The sequence below is a fragment of the Rhopilema esculentum genome, chromosome 4 (assembly GCF_057945365.1).
Source record: "Rhopilema esculentum isolate cy_ngs chromosome 4, ASM5794536v1, whole genome shotgun sequence".
NCBI lineage: Eukaryota > Metazoa > Cnidaria > Scyphozoa > Rhizostomeae > Rhizostomatidae > Rhopilema > Rhopilema esculentum.
Window position 1 is genome coordinate 11,703,536 of NC_142818.1, and position 16,139 is coordinate 11,719,674.

The 16,139-nt window shown below is 37.4% G+C and overlaps 2 protein-coding genes and 1 long non-coding RNA gene across 3 annotated transcripts in view; all 3 read left to right on the top strand.

Moving 5' to 3' along the window:
* LOC148960430 (uncharacterized) overlaps nt 1–6,410 on the top strand; it is a 24,543-nt gene extending 18,133 nt beyond the window's left edge. Inside the window, exons 2-5 of the long non-coding RNA XR_016145286.1 lie at nt 2,593–2,638; nt 5,087–5,168; nt 5,936–6,036; nt 6,270–6,410. This is a non-coding gene — a long non-coding RNA (uncharacterized LOC148960430). The remainder of the gene's footprint in view (nt 1–2,592; nt 2,639–5,086; nt 5,169–5,935; nt 6,037–6,269) is intronic.
* On the top strand, nt 6,369–12,221 carry LOC148960431 (dorsal-ventral patterning tolloid-like protein 1). Its single transcript, XM_089115705.1, has 7 exons — nt 6,369–6,472; nt 7,213–7,244; nt 9,052–9,147; nt 9,836–10,165; nt 10,866–11,213; nt 11,512–11,850; nt 12,145–12,221. The coding sequence occupies exons 1-7, from the start codon at nt 6,369–6,371 to the stop codon at nt 12,219–12,221; spliced, it is 1,326 nt and encodes a 441-aa protein (XP_088971831.1).
* Nucleotides 12,151–16,139, top strand: part of LOC135690973 (uncharacterized) — a 68,627-nt gene continuing 64,638 nt past the window's right edge. The window contains exons 1-5 of the mRNA XM_089116006.1: nt 12,151–12,312; nt 12,437–12,613; nt 13,289–13,462; nt 14,460–14,654; nt 15,190–15,318. Coding sequence (XP_088972132.1) covers nt 12,282–12,312; nt 12,437–12,613; nt 13,289–13,462; nt 14,460–14,654; nt 15,190–15,318 — 706 coding nt within the window. The 5' untranslated portion in view covers nt 12,151–12,281. The remainder of the gene's footprint in view (nt 12,313–12,436; nt 12,614–13,288; nt 13,463–14,459; nt 14,655–15,189; nt 15,319–16,139) is intronic.

Below are 16,139 nucleotides of genomic sequence, written 5' to 3' on the forward strand. Positions count from 1 at the left end.
TTTCTTTGCTGTCAATCTGCATACTGTTTACAAGGTTCAATAAGGCCATTCCATCTATTCAAAAGGACTGCGTTAATACCACCCAAAAAAGTCTCGTTATCTCTGAGTTTACGTGCCAGTGTGATTTTGGCTATGTAGGACACACAGCCCAAAGATTGGGGGATAGAATAAAACAGCATGTCCCTTCTAGCATTAGAAACAAAAGTCGTCCCCAAAGAGAACAGCCACCTCGGTTTAACTACAACTAAAACAAGGTTCTGCTATCAGGCAGCATTTTGTATAATATAGACAACCATAAAATATGAATTAGGTAGAATTACGACCCACTTGCTCGAGCGTCAGCAAGGCAGAGTCACGTCAAAGAAAAAATCTGTATCTTTCTCGAAAACCAACTCAACTCTTAAAATCTACTACACGATATTTATATTGAAGCTAAAAGTTAAACAAAAGCATTTTTAAAAGAGCCCATCAAAATTATAATTATTAAATGGTTCGAGCTCAAAGTGTCAAAATTCAAAGTTCTGTGCAATCTTTCGACAGAATTCAACTTCAACATATCATTCGATTTGGTGTATAACAGTTTACTATATGGGCTACATGCTTCGGATTATTGGTAGAGGCCGATCGTCCTTTTGGAATCTATCTATGTAAACATGTAAGAACCGCTATTGTGTAAAAAGGGGGATTCCGTTTTCATTTTAGGACTCTATTGATATTATCAATAGGCACGCGGCACTGATTGGGCAACCTCATCGATCATGTGCTCGCGTTTCCAATCGGTTATACCGTAAATCCTCGAATAAGCCCCTGGGGCTTATTTCAAAAATGAATTTTTTGCGTGGGGGCTTATTCTAACCGGAGGGGGGGCTTATTCGAGGGGGGGCTTATTACAAAGTTTAGCATTTTCCTCAAAGGTCGACATAAACACGACATAATTTTTATAACAAATCTAACAAAGAACTAACAAATATTTTTTATTTTTTTCATCACAAAAGTCACTTTTTTGCTTTATGGTCTCCAGTCGAAGGAAGAAATACTGTATAGCTATTGTCCTGTAGGGGCTTTCTTGAAATAAGATATTATTCTGCAATTATGCTTCCCTCAAACAAGCTCCCATGGGGGCTTATTCGAGGGGGGGGGCTTATTCGAGCGTGGGGGCTTATTCGAGGATTTACGGTATTCATATTTCTTAGCTCAGTGTTTTGATCAAAAGTGTCAGACGAACAGCTTAAATATGATTCTGTTTTTGGGAATGTCGTCATTAGCATAAATTTCGTGCTAAGATCATCATTATTACGTTTGCTAATTTTCACACGTTGATGCAATAACATACTGTCTTGTTAACTATCCAATTAAATCGCATTAATCCGTAACACGGTAGAAGATTGACATAAGAAGGGCGTTTTGAGTTTGAGCAGAGTTGTTTTTTAGTGTTGGACAGAAGTGGATAAATTTCTGATAGCTTACAGATTAAAGTTTACCAATTAATATGCGTGTTGGTTCTTAATCATTTTTGTATATAGTGCAACGATTTCTTTATTCTCGGGTCCTTTTTCCTTGCTACGTTACACATGGATCGGTAAAATCACAACAACTCAAAATGTTTGCTTTTCTCAAAGGCTTTTAAATACAAAAGCTCATATATCAAATACAAACGAAGTGCAACCCTCAGTTGCTCTCAATCTCAATTCTCTTATTGCTCCAACACCCGATCTCCATTTCCTTCCACATTGATTTGTTCTAATTTATTCAAACGTCATTCACGTTCATTTGCTTTTTACAACACTCTTTCCACCCCAACCACCCACCACCCCAACCACCCACCAACCCAACCACCCACCACCCCAACCACCCACCACCCCAACCACACACAACCCCAACCACGCACCACCCCAACCACCCCCAGCCACCCACCCGGAAACAACCACCCCCAACCACCCAACCCCTCCAACCACCCAACCCCTCCAACCACCAATGCCCCCAACCACCCAACCCCAACCACCCACCATAACCACCCACCCCAACCACCTGCCATCACAACCACCCACCACCCAAACCACCCAACCCCCTACCACCCACCACCCCAACTACCCACCACCCCAAACACCAACTCCTCCAACCACCCATCCCCTTACCACCCAATGAAAACAAACCACCCCCAACCAACCACCCCCAACCACCAAACCCCCAATCACCCACTCCCCAACCACCCATCCTCCCAACCATCCACTCCCACCCACCCCACACATTTTTTGAGAACACGATTCAAAACCTTATTATTATTTTTTATTGGCATAATATTATTTTACCAAACTTATCACGTTTATCATTTTATGGTAGTTAAAGATATTGATACTTTACCATGATTTATGTTCACGCAATTGTTTTTAAAATGAACTGCTTAGGTTGGCAGGTGCAGCTTTGATTTTTAAGTATGAGTGTAAATATATGAATGCATTTGAGATCTATAATGAAAATTCAAACCTAAAAAATTAAATTTGATTAGATGGCCATATTTTGGAAAATTCAATATGGTTTTTACGAACTTCTTTTGCTGTGTAGTTCTGTAAAGAATTCTTTTTTCTATTGCAGAACCAGAATAATGACTATTATCGAAGACACTATCAGTGCCCTCAAGGTAAATACTATTTAGTTTAAATCAATGAATATTCATTTGTGAAAATACAACAGAAAGTACTTAAAGGGAATCTGCAATGACGTCATATAAGCTAAGTATCCCTCCAACCTTTTTCAAAAAATAGGAAAATTATTTATGCTTAAAAGTGTAAAAAGTGGTATAAAGAACACAAAACAGCGCAATGGTTTAGCTTTGTTTGTCAGCTCGTAAATTTGTTTGAGGAATTTTTCCAGAACTTTCAATCAATTGAGCTTTTTTGAACAACTCGGCTTCATATCCATCGTGTGTCTTCAAGGAAAGTAGTTAAAACTTTGTCCTGGTCCTGGTCCTGGTCCTGGTCCTGGTCCTGGTCCTGGTCCTGGTCCTGGTCCTGGTCCTGGTCCTGGTCCTGGTCCTGGTCCTAGTCCTGGTCCTGGTCCTGGTCCTGGTCCTGGTCCTGGTCCTAGTCCTGGTCCTGGGTCCTGCCTTAAGGTCCTGGGTCCTTGTTTTCCGGTATGCCGATGCGCAACAGATCAACCAACCACACAAAGAATATGTGAGTACACTAACCATCCCACGGATTAACCCCCAGATTAATTTTGAACTTTAGATCACGTTTTTTTGGTAAGACCGTAAGGAGGGAAAGACAGAGTGTAGGCGAGAGTTGTTTTAAGAAGACTGTTGTAAAAGGTTGATTTACGAACAAGAAGTTTTGTTGAATAATGGATTATCTTTTCTGCCTTGATACCTTTTACAAAGATGCATGGAGTTAGGTTGTCAAACCTTTGCTAAAATTGTCAAGAAAATACTTACCACCTGATCAACTGACTAACTGAGAATAAACTCTCAATTCTTTATAAAAATGCGAAATTTTCTGTAGAATTTCCGGATTGTTCGTCAGTGTTTCGTCAGTGTTCATCAGTATATCTTATAGAATAAATACCAGGGCCATAGCTACTCCATGCCACCCCCTGGAAGAAGAGAATACCAGCTGTTTGCCACCCGGAAAATTTTGTATCCAATTTTTTTAATGGGGTTGGTTGTCGTTTTCATTGCACTGTCAAGACAATTGGAGTCAATACTGGCCGACAGAGAATTGCTTATTGGGGCTTTTACTACCGACTGTAGGGCTCGCTGTAGGACTTGCTGCAAACAATTCAGCGCTACTTGGGCGCTTCTCAGAAAAATTTCAGAATCGTCTGCCTACAACACGGTGGCCAGGGGATTTCAAAGTCACAAACTATGCCGATAACAGTTTGAGAACAATACTGTAGCGTAAAGACACGCACGCTAAATCAGTAGTTGTCAAAGTAACGCTGGGAAAAAGAACAGGAATCATTCACAAAAGATGAGAAAAGTCTTGATGCTAACGGTGAACCTCAAGGCAATCCATAAGCAATTAATTTTATCTCAGATTTAACTCCATTCAACTTTTCGTTTAGTTTCCTATTTCTAGGTAGCTCTCAATCATCTGATCTAATTTGCCACTGACTCCTGTTGCGATCAATTTCTGTTCAAGTATGATGTTAGCCTGTGCCGCAGTCCCAATTCTCTTTGGTCTGCGGCGCAGGCTAGTGTGATGGGGCCTACACAACCAAACGCCTTCCTAAAGTCAATGTCTTGTCATGTAAATTTGTTTCTCCATACCATCGCATATCAATGACTCATTTACCTTGCTTGGAATGGATAGCATTATCAGAGGCCGATAGTTTCCTTTCTCTGCTCTTTCTCCTTGTTTGTGCGCTGGTTTAGTTTTCCAATTTTCCACTGACTTTGGAACTTTCCTTCAATTTATCCCATTTTACATTTAATCGTTATTGGAAAACTCAGCTCATAAAATGCTGTTCTTAGTTTTTTTGGCATTTTTTGTGGTTCACATGCGTTCAGTACATTGAGCTTTCTCAGCTTCTTGGCAACAGCATTCTCAGTTATATCAATGTACCCAGTTGTCGGAGAAACTCTATGTCTTGTTCTGTTTCATCACAATTTATTGCCAGTTTTTCACCAATATTTGTAAAAAATTCATTCATAAGGCCTGGTACTTCATTGTCATCTAACATAAGCTCTCCCTCTTCATTTTTTAGAAGCCCAATAACTCTCTTTTCCCCATATTTGTTTTTGTTAGTGTTTTAATTGCATTTCAAAAGTTGATTGTATGCATTCTTAGCATAAAGACATGACTAAAGGAATATCTCCTTTTCTTTTTTTCCAAAGTTCTAGCCTCTCGACTGTCAACATTGAAACATTGCAAATATCAGCATATCTATCAAGTTAGCTGTTTGTTAGAAAATAGATTTTCTGTTGATTGATTGCACAATCTCACTATTACAATGGCTTTTAATGCAATGTATCATATGGGTTGGGAAAAAGTACTTTTTCTCTCAATGTCAGAACAAGCAGGGTCTTAGAAAGCTTCCAATCTAATGAACCAATGCACGTTTGATGATTTTGTCATTTTCAATTTTTAAGGATGGGTTCAGAGATGCAACCGATGCTACTTATATGTCAACCAGCCAATGCAATGGCTGGGCGCCCAATATTACTGCAGAAGGTATTGAAGTCGTTGCGTTATTTCTTTTTTATCGAACTTTGTTCGTTTTTATGTGTCCAAGGAATCGGTTTGACTTAGCATCTGCCCGATACTTCACAACAAAACTGTTTGTCCATAAATTCCACTTATCAAGCGTAATGTTATGAAACTAATTTTCTAAGAGAGACAACTGCGGCCCTTCTGATGGTTAATGACGGTATAATGGATTAAGTTCCGTTTTAAAATTAATCTTGAACAAATGTTAAAACAGTTATTGAGCATTGCTTATTTTCTCTTCTCAACAGCCATTTAAAATTGGTTTTTGTTGTAGACTAATGTTGAAACCAAAGTTTGATAGTGTAAAAAAGTGATGCTTTTTCACAGACCTTTTATGAAGTTTTGAGAATACTTTATGGTAGCAGAGATATACATTATTAAGTCTAGTCTACCTTTCTGGTTTGGTTTTATTTCAGAAAAGTGAAGGCGAAAAGCGAAAACTCAAACAAACCCTAGAATACCCTCAAAGGTCATTGACTGTTTCGTACGTTTTTGTTATACAAGCAAGCCTTTATTATCCCACTCCAGGGCGGCAGAAAGGCAGCTCAGGGACTGAGGTGATTTATTAAACGTGCCCCTATTAAAATTCTATGTGACCATGCAATTCCGTCTTTCTTAGCACCAGAGAAACAATTGACAAAAAAGCTGTTAAAGGACTTTTTGCCCCGCCTAACCCTATCTCGACGCTCCTTCCCAAATCTCATTTGAATTGCATAACTGTTCATTTTTAGTCTTGGGGGTGATTTGGTCACAATTCGTGACTGGGCAACCAACTACTTCTTGTTCCGCATCGTGAGGTATTTCGATCGGAGGCGAAGAACAGTATGGATCGGTAAGATTCCTCGTTTTTCGTTGTCTTAGTCTGTTTTTATGGCAACTCTGTGAATCCACATCTTTCCATTGGGATCTGCATATTGGATATTTGTGCTCGTGTTTATGTTGTGTTGAATTGTCCTAGTACAAATAACTAAATAGTGTCTGAAGAAACATATAGATACAGAAAATTATCAATTTCTATCATTTTCATATGTTGTATAGCATTAATTAGCTTCCATTTTTAACCAGGTGCTAACGATCGCAGAACCGAAGGCACATTCGAATGGTCTGATGGAACTAGAGCTAACAAGTACAGTTTCCGGTGGTTTGCTCCGGGGGAGCCTGATGATGAATCCCCGGGCCAAGACTGCGTCGAACTGCAAACGCGGGGAAGACGCAGATTCTTGTGGACAGACAATTTCTGTGAGGACGAGCAAACCTTTATTTGTCAGGTATGCTTTAGTTCAGGCTTGTGACGCCTACTAAAAATAGGCTATAAAAACGATGACTGTAAGTAAATTGTACCAGGAAAATTTTTTGTTCAATAAATCATGACGTTTCGAGCATAGCCCGTTATCAAGTAAAATTGAAAAGCGACGATAGAGCTTAAAAAAACGTCGAAGGAATATGGAATTCGACAAATGGAATAGAATGACGAATATAAACATGGAAAAGAAATATATAGAAAGAGCTAAAAATTATATATACATACATGCCTACATATACACAAATACAAAATTTATGTATGTGTATATATATGCATACAAACATGAAGAAAAGAAAAAAGAAAGAAAAAGGAGTTTGGGGGGGTTTTATTAAAAATGCGTAAACTGTTTGTTAAGTCCAGAGGGATATAAAGTTCCAAGTTTAGAATTGATTCGTTTTTCCAGTGACGTTTTCTTTGCACTGTCCGTTGGGGCAAACAAGAGGCCATAAACTAACATGTCATCTTCTGTGTGATTCGCCAGGTTAAAATGTTTAGAAATTTTGCTATCAGGATTACTGTCGTGTTTGTTGTTGAAGTTGATTTTGTTCCTGACATTACGTAAATGCTCGCCAAACCTGTTGTTAATCTGGCGCGATGTTTTACCGATATACAGAACATTACATTTTGTGCAAGAGATGCAGTATACGACAGATGAGGAAGAGTAATTGAAGCTTGATTTAACAGTAAATGACTTGTTACCATTAGAAATGGTGGTAGATGGGTTGATGTGGTTGCAGGTTTGACAGAGGTGGTGGTGGCAAGGTGAGGTACCAGGAGATTCAGGTGAACGAAGGTTGCTGCGTACAAGGTGGTTTTTGATGTTTTTATCCTTTTTGTAGGCCAACAGAGGTTGAGCTTTGAATATTTTCTTTGTTATTGAGTCCTTGTGTAGAATAGAGAGGTTGTTATATATAATATCTTTACTTTGTTTGTTGAGTGTGTGGGAACAAAATCGTTTAAGGAGAAACTTTTCACCTTCAGTCCAAATCACGGTTTGGTACGGAATTAATGTTACGATCAACCGCGTCATTTTTTCTCACTGTTTGTACTCGGCCCCAAAAATTGATTCTATTTATGCCGTAATCGCACAGGGAGTTGAGGCAAAAAATTGCATCGGAAGAGCCTTTTCCATAAAAGCCAGAAATGTTTCTACCAAAGAAAAGATTATGTGATGTATATTTAGCGTCATCGATTTTAACTCCGCATGTGCTTATAATGCAAAGTTTTTAAAGCCAACGGACTTTCGAACGAATGCTGCTTCGTTTCCTCAACAAATCCCCTTCGCAGTGATTAGCGACGTGGAATCAAACTCCAACTCTGAAATTTCTTCACCGGAATTTACATATACACAGACCAACCCACACACGCTCCGGGCTTGAATTGCGCCCCATACGACCCAGGCAAACCAATCCAGTTCAAGAGTTAGTTAGGTTCATCATAGCTTGATTTATTGGAAAATGCTTTATGAATGCAAACTTTGATCGGACTGAGATCTCAATTGGGTTTGCTCCATATTAGGTAAGTCTTTTGTTGCTGTTGCTGTTGCTGAACAGGGAATGTTAAGTTTACATTTCCCGTTGGTCATTTCCAAGACAACAACAGCAATAATACTGCGCGCAAGTTGCCCATTCCCATTGTGATCATGTTTCCAATTAGCCTTATCTAGTAGCGTGACCCTATCCTGCTTACATGCCTTACCTATCTGTTCTGTGATAACTGATTCCTCATACCCTCTTTCCTTTAACCATCCAGTCAAGTCCCGTAACTTGTCCTGTAACTGGCGATCATCCGAACAAATCCCGCGTGCCCTCAATAAATACATACATATGGCTTTTAGCTCTTTCTCATATGCTTCTTTTTAATGTTGTTGTACATCTGTCGTTCCATTATACTTGTCGAGCCCTATATTCCTTTTAAAAAATTTTGGTTCTATTCGTTAATTTTACAAAGTACGGTTCAACGTAAATTCCTAGCTTTATTTGACTTGTACAACAGCCTATATCCAACCCTGCTTGTGTTCCTTTTCTATTTTTATCCAGCGTCATTAATAATCTAACATTTGAGATGGTGTCAAACCGAAAAGCTGTCTCCAATTGTTGTATTTTACTCTACCCATTGAACTTTTGACAATATTTTTGTTTATCAAAAAAGTTTAAACGACAGTTAATTCCAGTCAGTTCTTTCGTAGGTCAACGCTTGTTACAAAGGTATATTTTTGAATTATGTTTTCTTTTTCTGTTTTTCCGAACTTTCATTCTAAAAAAACAATTGTCGAATTCTCTGTTCATTCATTGTTTGATATGCGTTTGAACTTATTTGATATGGATATATGATATGAGGGCCAGTAGGATTATCAAAAGTTTAAACCATTGATCTTTTTAAACCGTTATACCTGTCACTGAACGCAAAAGCGAAACAAAATATTCCAGCTTGAAAACTAATCTCTCTTTAGTTGAATCTAATGTGAATTGTTTTATTTGAAACCCAATCGTGAAAAATCGAGAAAAACCCAATTAATTTCTCAAATCATGTAATTGTTTGCAGGGCAATTTCGATGTGATAATGGAAAGTGTATAACAAAGTATGCAGTGTGCGACCGCGTCAATGATTGCGGAGACAACTCTGATGAGAGAAATTGCAGTGCGTGTCTATTTGTTTGCGCCTTTTAATTCCTTTGTTCTTTCATTAAAAATGCCAATTTGTATGGTCGTTGTTAATTTTTGAGAAACTTTTGACACGTAGTTTAAAGTTGGCGGATTAATTTCTTGTCACAATTTATGACTAAAAAGAGAGATGGTCTGAAAAATTTGTTTGAATCGCCCTCAATTTACTATCGCCTTTAGAGTCCTTAATTTTTAACTTAGGCCTACCTCTTCATATCTGGCAAAAAACCCAATCTATTTTTTAACCCAACAGGCAGGATTAAACAGACTTGACAGGTTTCAATGACTGGTTGAGTTTCCTCATTGCTCATTTGTATATGTCGATCTTGTTTTATATATAAGCTGCTTCAAGACATCAAATTATTCTCATTTTCAGAGCATTACCTGAATTTGAATTTCAACCGTAGCTAAACGCATCATCATTTTCTCTAATCATTTTAAATCTATGAATTAGTCGTTGTCTTTTGGAAAATATGTTCTGTTATTCTGGATGCCAAATCACCAGCTCCCTATGTTATTTTTCATCATGGCGTCCCTTCGCTCCCCTGGCGTCCCTTCGCTCTACGCCTCCGCGTTTACGTGATTAACAATATATTTTTATTCCTTTCTGTATTATGAACAGCAATGAAAGATTCAGATGAGTTTGTGTAAATTTTCCATTTTAGACAACTGTGGAGGGATGCTTGAAGGAACAAATGGCTCTTTTACGTCACCAGAGTACCCTAGGTTTTACCCATCTGATTCAGACTGCACTTGGAAGATCACGGTTCCTTTGAAGACAAAAGTGGAACTGTCATTCAAAGAAATTCACCTGGAGCCTGGGTTCGATTATGTTGATGTTTACGATGGGCCAACCTTGTCTTCAAAGATCATTGCTCGATTGATGGGTCTAGGCAAGGTTACACCTTTGCTGTCATCTGGTAACCAAATGCTTGTCCGATTTGTATCTGACAAACACATCGAGAAGAAAGGGTTCTTGGCTAACTACAGCACAAGTGAGTGATTTTCAAACAATGAAATATTATAGCTTTGCGTTATCCTGTGCAGCCTATTGAAAATAATATATATTTTGAAGCTAATATACTGTGCAGCATGAATCTAAGAATTGTCGCAAGAAGCAATACCATTATCATATTTACCGTTTGGTCTAGACTGCCAAAGACCATTATGATTCTATCATGAAGTTTTTTGTTGTAACCAATGTTGAAATAATGCGTTGCCATTGGACGATTAAAAATGTAAACGAGAATAACTAAAAGATAACGCAGATTGGAAAAATGTTTGCTGCTAGTTGGTTCGGATGTTTCTTTTAATAGAAGACAATATTTGGTTTTGTTTTTTTGTACATCTCTCCTAGCATGAGCCCCGAAAAAGGTATCTTCAAGGATTACAATACTTCAAACCGCTTAGCCCGTCGACAGCCCATAAAATGCAAATCCCAAATTCGTAAAAAGTATATTAAATCTGTCAATTTTAGTCTAAATTAATGTGAGTTTCATTAACGTTAAAGGATCAATCCTATAGGGTTTACTTTGTATATAATTTACAAGTTTTTAACTATGAAAGTAATAAATAAATTAACGGCAACAACAGCAACAAAGAACTGCAACAACAGCAACAACACAAACACAAAATCTTAAAACGAGTTTTCAGTTCTTTAAAACCATTTTTTCCTGATTTCTCATCTTACTTCAGTAAATGAGAGCGCTTGTGGAGAAGCATTGAATGTTGGTAAAGGTCAAATGCGGGAAATCATTTCACCAAAATATCCTTTACATTATCCAACAAATTCCAAATGCACTTGGACGATTACTGCCGACCCAAACAGTGTACTGAGCCTCCGTTTTGTTGACTTTGAAACCGAACTTATCAATGATGTGGTAGACATAAGGGATGGTGTTTTGAGCACAGACAAATTGTTGGCCAGATTGTCAGGGGCACAGACTGGTCAAACGTTCATTTCGACTGGAGCAGGACTCACGATGAAGTTCACGTCAGATCGCGCCAATGGGAGTAGAGGTTTAAAGGCAGTCGTGTACGGAGGTAGGTAGAATGACCTTTGTGGTAACATAGAGCATATTGTTGATGCAATGTTGGAATTTTCGTAAAAAGCTTTTCCATTCACTGCAATCTTAAATTACATCAAGATTCGTTTTGTAAACAACCTAGTAAGAAACAGCTTAAGATAAATAATGAGCGATGATGTTATTTCCACCTCTTTCCTGGTAGGCCAGCAGATGCTCTAAATGTCATTTGAGTTGTAGCTTGTTTTTGCTCTGCAACTATATTTTCTGCCCATTCCTGATAGAGGCTACTGAGACTTCTTTCATTTACCTTCCAGGTTGTAACATCGAACTTAATGCAACGAAAGGTGTAATTTCCAGTCCAGGATTTGGCTATAAAAACTACCCAAATATGTTAGATTGCACATGGAAAATCAACGAACCAAACGGAAGAAACATCGGCTTACTGTTTCATTTTTTCGACACTGAATTGAACTTTGATGTTTTCGATGTGCTGAATGGCAACACCGGTGCCTCGATTAAAAGATATTCTGGAAAACTTGCGAGGCTGGCCTCGGAGGCATGGATCCTAGATACAGCTACGTCCAAATTAGATGTTACCTTTAAGTCAGATTACAGTTACAGCAAAAAGGGATTTCGAATTTCTTTCTCCGTTGGTACGTAACAAGGTCGTGCTCACGTCGTCAAATCAAATCTCTCTTATAATTTCTATATCATTCTTTCGGAAAGTCATGTCTCCATGTTTTATTATAATCTTAGTTCTGAGAATAGAGTAAATATTTAAAACGGATATTCACCATTCCCTCCCTCCTACTATAGTTTTATTTTTTTCTCTTGACAGCTGTCTGACATTTTGATGTCATTTCAGTTTTTCATGTTTTAAGGTTAGAAATCTTTTTATTCTACTCCTTTGCTCACAATCAATCTTACTTTGTTGTTTTGTTCGGTAGGATGCCCCAAGTTAGTGGTTCCGGAGCATGGATCCATAAGCACAGTGCAAACAAACTTTGGAGTTCGGGTTACTTAGAAATGCAACAGTGGCTATAGGCTTAATGGCAGTGCGACAACAACTTGTCTTTTTGGAGGAATGTGGTCTGTGAAAGCTCCAAAATGCCAAGGTATTTGTGTCAATCATCCTAAAGTTTTTGCATAAAATCACCGTTCTCTCCAAATTTTTTTAAAACTGTTTTTGAACTATTGGTATTTTTTTGTCAATTATTTACATATCCTTTTTTATGACAGAAATCATTTGTGGTCCCCCCGGAATCATCGCAAATGGCGTGTATCAAATCAATGGCAGTTACAACTTCAATAGCACAGCAACATACTCTTGTTTTGGGGGGTACCAGTTGAATGGAAGTCGAGTTCGTCGTTGTCAAGAAAATGGACTGTGGTCCGGATCTTTGCCAAATTGTAAAGGTAAGCACACTGACTCATATATTTTAGATTTCAGCTGCGGGTAAGGGCAGGAAATAAAAGAATTTCAGACCTTTTCAAGAGAAAACGCCAATTTTAGCAATGGACGCCCATGGCTAGCTTTTGACTATGTAAAGTAGCTTCAAAATCATACACATCAAATAATACTTCAGAAAAATATGATCCCTTCTCTAACATCGAAATTAGACGAAATGCAAAACAAATCCTGCTAATAGCATGTTGTGAGAAATATCCCTTGAGTCACACCCCCCCGTTAAATTAACTTTTATTTTCGTTAACATCGCGTAATCTTTCTTATACTATTCTGTTCCCCTTGGTATGTCTTATTTCATGGTAGTTCTCATCCAAGCAACCAAAAGGAATATACTCTCTCGCATTCTATCTTCGGCTACACCCTCACACAATTACCAACCTCCCTCGTAGATATTCTGTTTTCAGTTATTTAGTTTCCATCTTTTACCTCTTTTACCTAACAGTAACTTCCATCTTTTACCTTAAACCTACTTTCACTCTCTCGATGCATTGTTTCAGTTTTTATCGAATATTTTTAAAGTAATCAGTAACTTTAGGTAAAAATTAGCCTAGTGCCAAGTTTCACCAAATGCATGCCGGATGTAGAATGAGTATGAGGTGACGCCGATTTGATTGTCCTTCTAGATGTTGGTTGTGGAGACCCTGGGACACCTGCAAATGGAGCAAGAAGCACGAGCAATACTAATGTCAGTGCAGTAATGTCTTTTACTTGCGACTACGGATACAACTTGCACGGGCCAAAAACCATAATTTGTGGGGCAGAGGGAAAGTGGTCCGGACCAATTCCCACATGCAAACGTACGTATTATGATCATCGTTTTTATATAATTAAAGTTGGTTAAAGGGAGACTTCTCGAAATTATCATCCTTTATTTCAAAGTTAGAAATCAACCACAATGAATAAGAAATATGCTGCTGAATATAGCTACTAAGCATTTGAGAACTTTTGCTTAAAAATTTTGCAACAGACAGAAGAGCAAAATAATCTTTTTGCGATTTTAAAAAATTTAAGTCCAATTCATTTGAGAATGAAATTTGTTCTAGACCAATAATTTTAATACCAGCCAAAGCCTATATCATTGTTCAATTATAAAAAATTTTTATATCATTGTTCCATTTGCAATGCACTCAATACGAGGCACATGTCGGCCTTTTCTTAAATCAAGACAAAAAGAAAAGAGGTTAATTCATGAAATTATACAATAATGTAATTAAATTAACCTTAATAATTTGTTCAATTATTTGAAATGTTTGCTCAAGAAAGTCATACTTTCATTCGAATCGGTGTCAGTCAGCGATTTATAAAAATGGTCTTATCATTTGGTAAACCCTTAACGCCTGCTCTCTATGAAAATTGACCCTAAGGTATTTGAGTTATTCCCCACAATGCCCCACTACCCCCTTCTTGAACCGTATTTATATACCTCTACATTTCTTTTACAGTGAGTCAAGAAAATTGATTTTTACAGTTAATTTTGGGGAAGCCTTGTGATAAATGCGTTGCTATTGACAAAGTGAGAAATATTGGTCTAAGTCACTTGAGTCTCAAATTTAACAAGGACCCTGGCAACCTAACGATTCTTTCGTTTTAATAACTTTGTTTGTTGATGTTTCTTTTCAACGCTCAATAACACAAGTACGAAAGTGTAACTAAGCTACAAATATTTCATCAAGTTTGACTTTCGTAAGTATTTTAAGCTCTTAATCATTAATTCATCGTGTATTTCCTATATTTACGTGAAATTTCAGACGGACTGAAGTGAATTGAATTTGTTTATAAATGTTTGCATTTTAGCTGTCTTCTGCATGGTCGTACCAGCACCAGTCAATGGAAAATATTTGTTAGGCCCAAACAGCACAGTTCCTGTTCGAATCAATTATGGCGAAATGCTTAGCTTTGCTTGCAATAGAGGCTATCGCATAAGAGGCTCAGAGTCGATCATTTGCCAAGCTAATGGAAATTTCAACGACACTACTCCTCGATGTTTTGGTAATTCATGTATTCACATACTGTTACACAAATCGAGCTACCTGCTTGATCTTTATTGAGAGCAGAACTGTTGTCTTTTTTTACTTTCCCCATTTTTGAATCTTGAATGATTTGAAAATAATTTTTAGAATTTTTCTACATTGGTATTCAATGCTTAATAAAAGGGCAGAAAAGTTTCATTTTGTCTATCTTCATTTGCAATTCAACTGATGCTCTGGTCTTTTTTATTAAGATATACAACATCGCCTTCGATACTTATTTCAATATTATTTTTTGGAGCATTTGTGAAGATAGGCCTATTAAATTAATCGATGATTTTGCTAAAAGATTTACCAGATTTGAAGGAAGTTGATTGAATTCACTTTACCCCTTTCCCTTTACCTCTATCTTTGAACACGTCCATGTTTTCAACCACCAATCATGAGTGCATTGAAACAATACTTAGATATCCAGTTTTTACTCGAATTATATTTACGTGAGATTGTTCAGAAGCCTATTATTCTGCTAGATTCTCCATTATTCTTTACGTTTATAGACATCAACGAATGTAGCAATGTACCTTGCAAAGGACCTGGAGCTTTCTGTACCAACACTGTTGGGTCGTACATATGTAGCTGTAGAGCAGGATACCAGAAAGTTAAAGGACAGGGGGACACTTGTGAAGGTTAAAAAGATTAACTATCTAGTTAAGCGACACTGAATCAAAATTTCTTGCCATTTCTCATTCACTGTCAAGGCCACTAATCTTAGCATGAAAACGTAGTTTTAGCTTCGATACTACGGACCTGATATTAGAAAACAATGTTGGATTGTTAGAACTTTACCAATAAATTTATACGATGTGTTTTCTTCATATTTTTGCTTAGTTAATTTTCAAAAGAAGAGTTGCCGATGCAAATCAAGAAAATACCAACACTAGTAGATTCCAATAAGTAGAAAGTTTTTGTCCTGCTGTGAGGCGTTAATTCTCTAAAAAACATAACATATTATTTATGTTTTTTATTTAAAAGTGATGATGTTTTTTTGAAAACTTGGCAATACGTAGAGACCTCCGTTAAGGCCGGGTTACACCATCACTTTTTTCGAAATTGGACCAACATGCTGGAAAGTGATCGTGTAACATACCAAAATTGTCATTTCTCGCTGCAGAATTTAATGCGCTTATCAGGTGTTAATCCTCTATCATTAGAAATTTTACTGTTAACGAAAGCAGAGTAAAATCAAGTTCATCACTTTTTTTCAAAGGCATTTATTAAACTGCATTTATTTTTCTGTAATGTGCTGCTCGTCGATTTATTCCAAATCATTATTCATATTCGTTTTCTGCTAATAATTATGTTGCTGAGCATAATTCACGTCTTTTCTTCTATTCTCGAAACTCTAGGCCGTTCCTTTCTCATCAAGACATTATGTGACGTAAGAATTTGTCGGCGCCTTTCAAAAAGAGTGATCAACTTGATTTTTCTTTGCTTTCGTTCAGAGTAA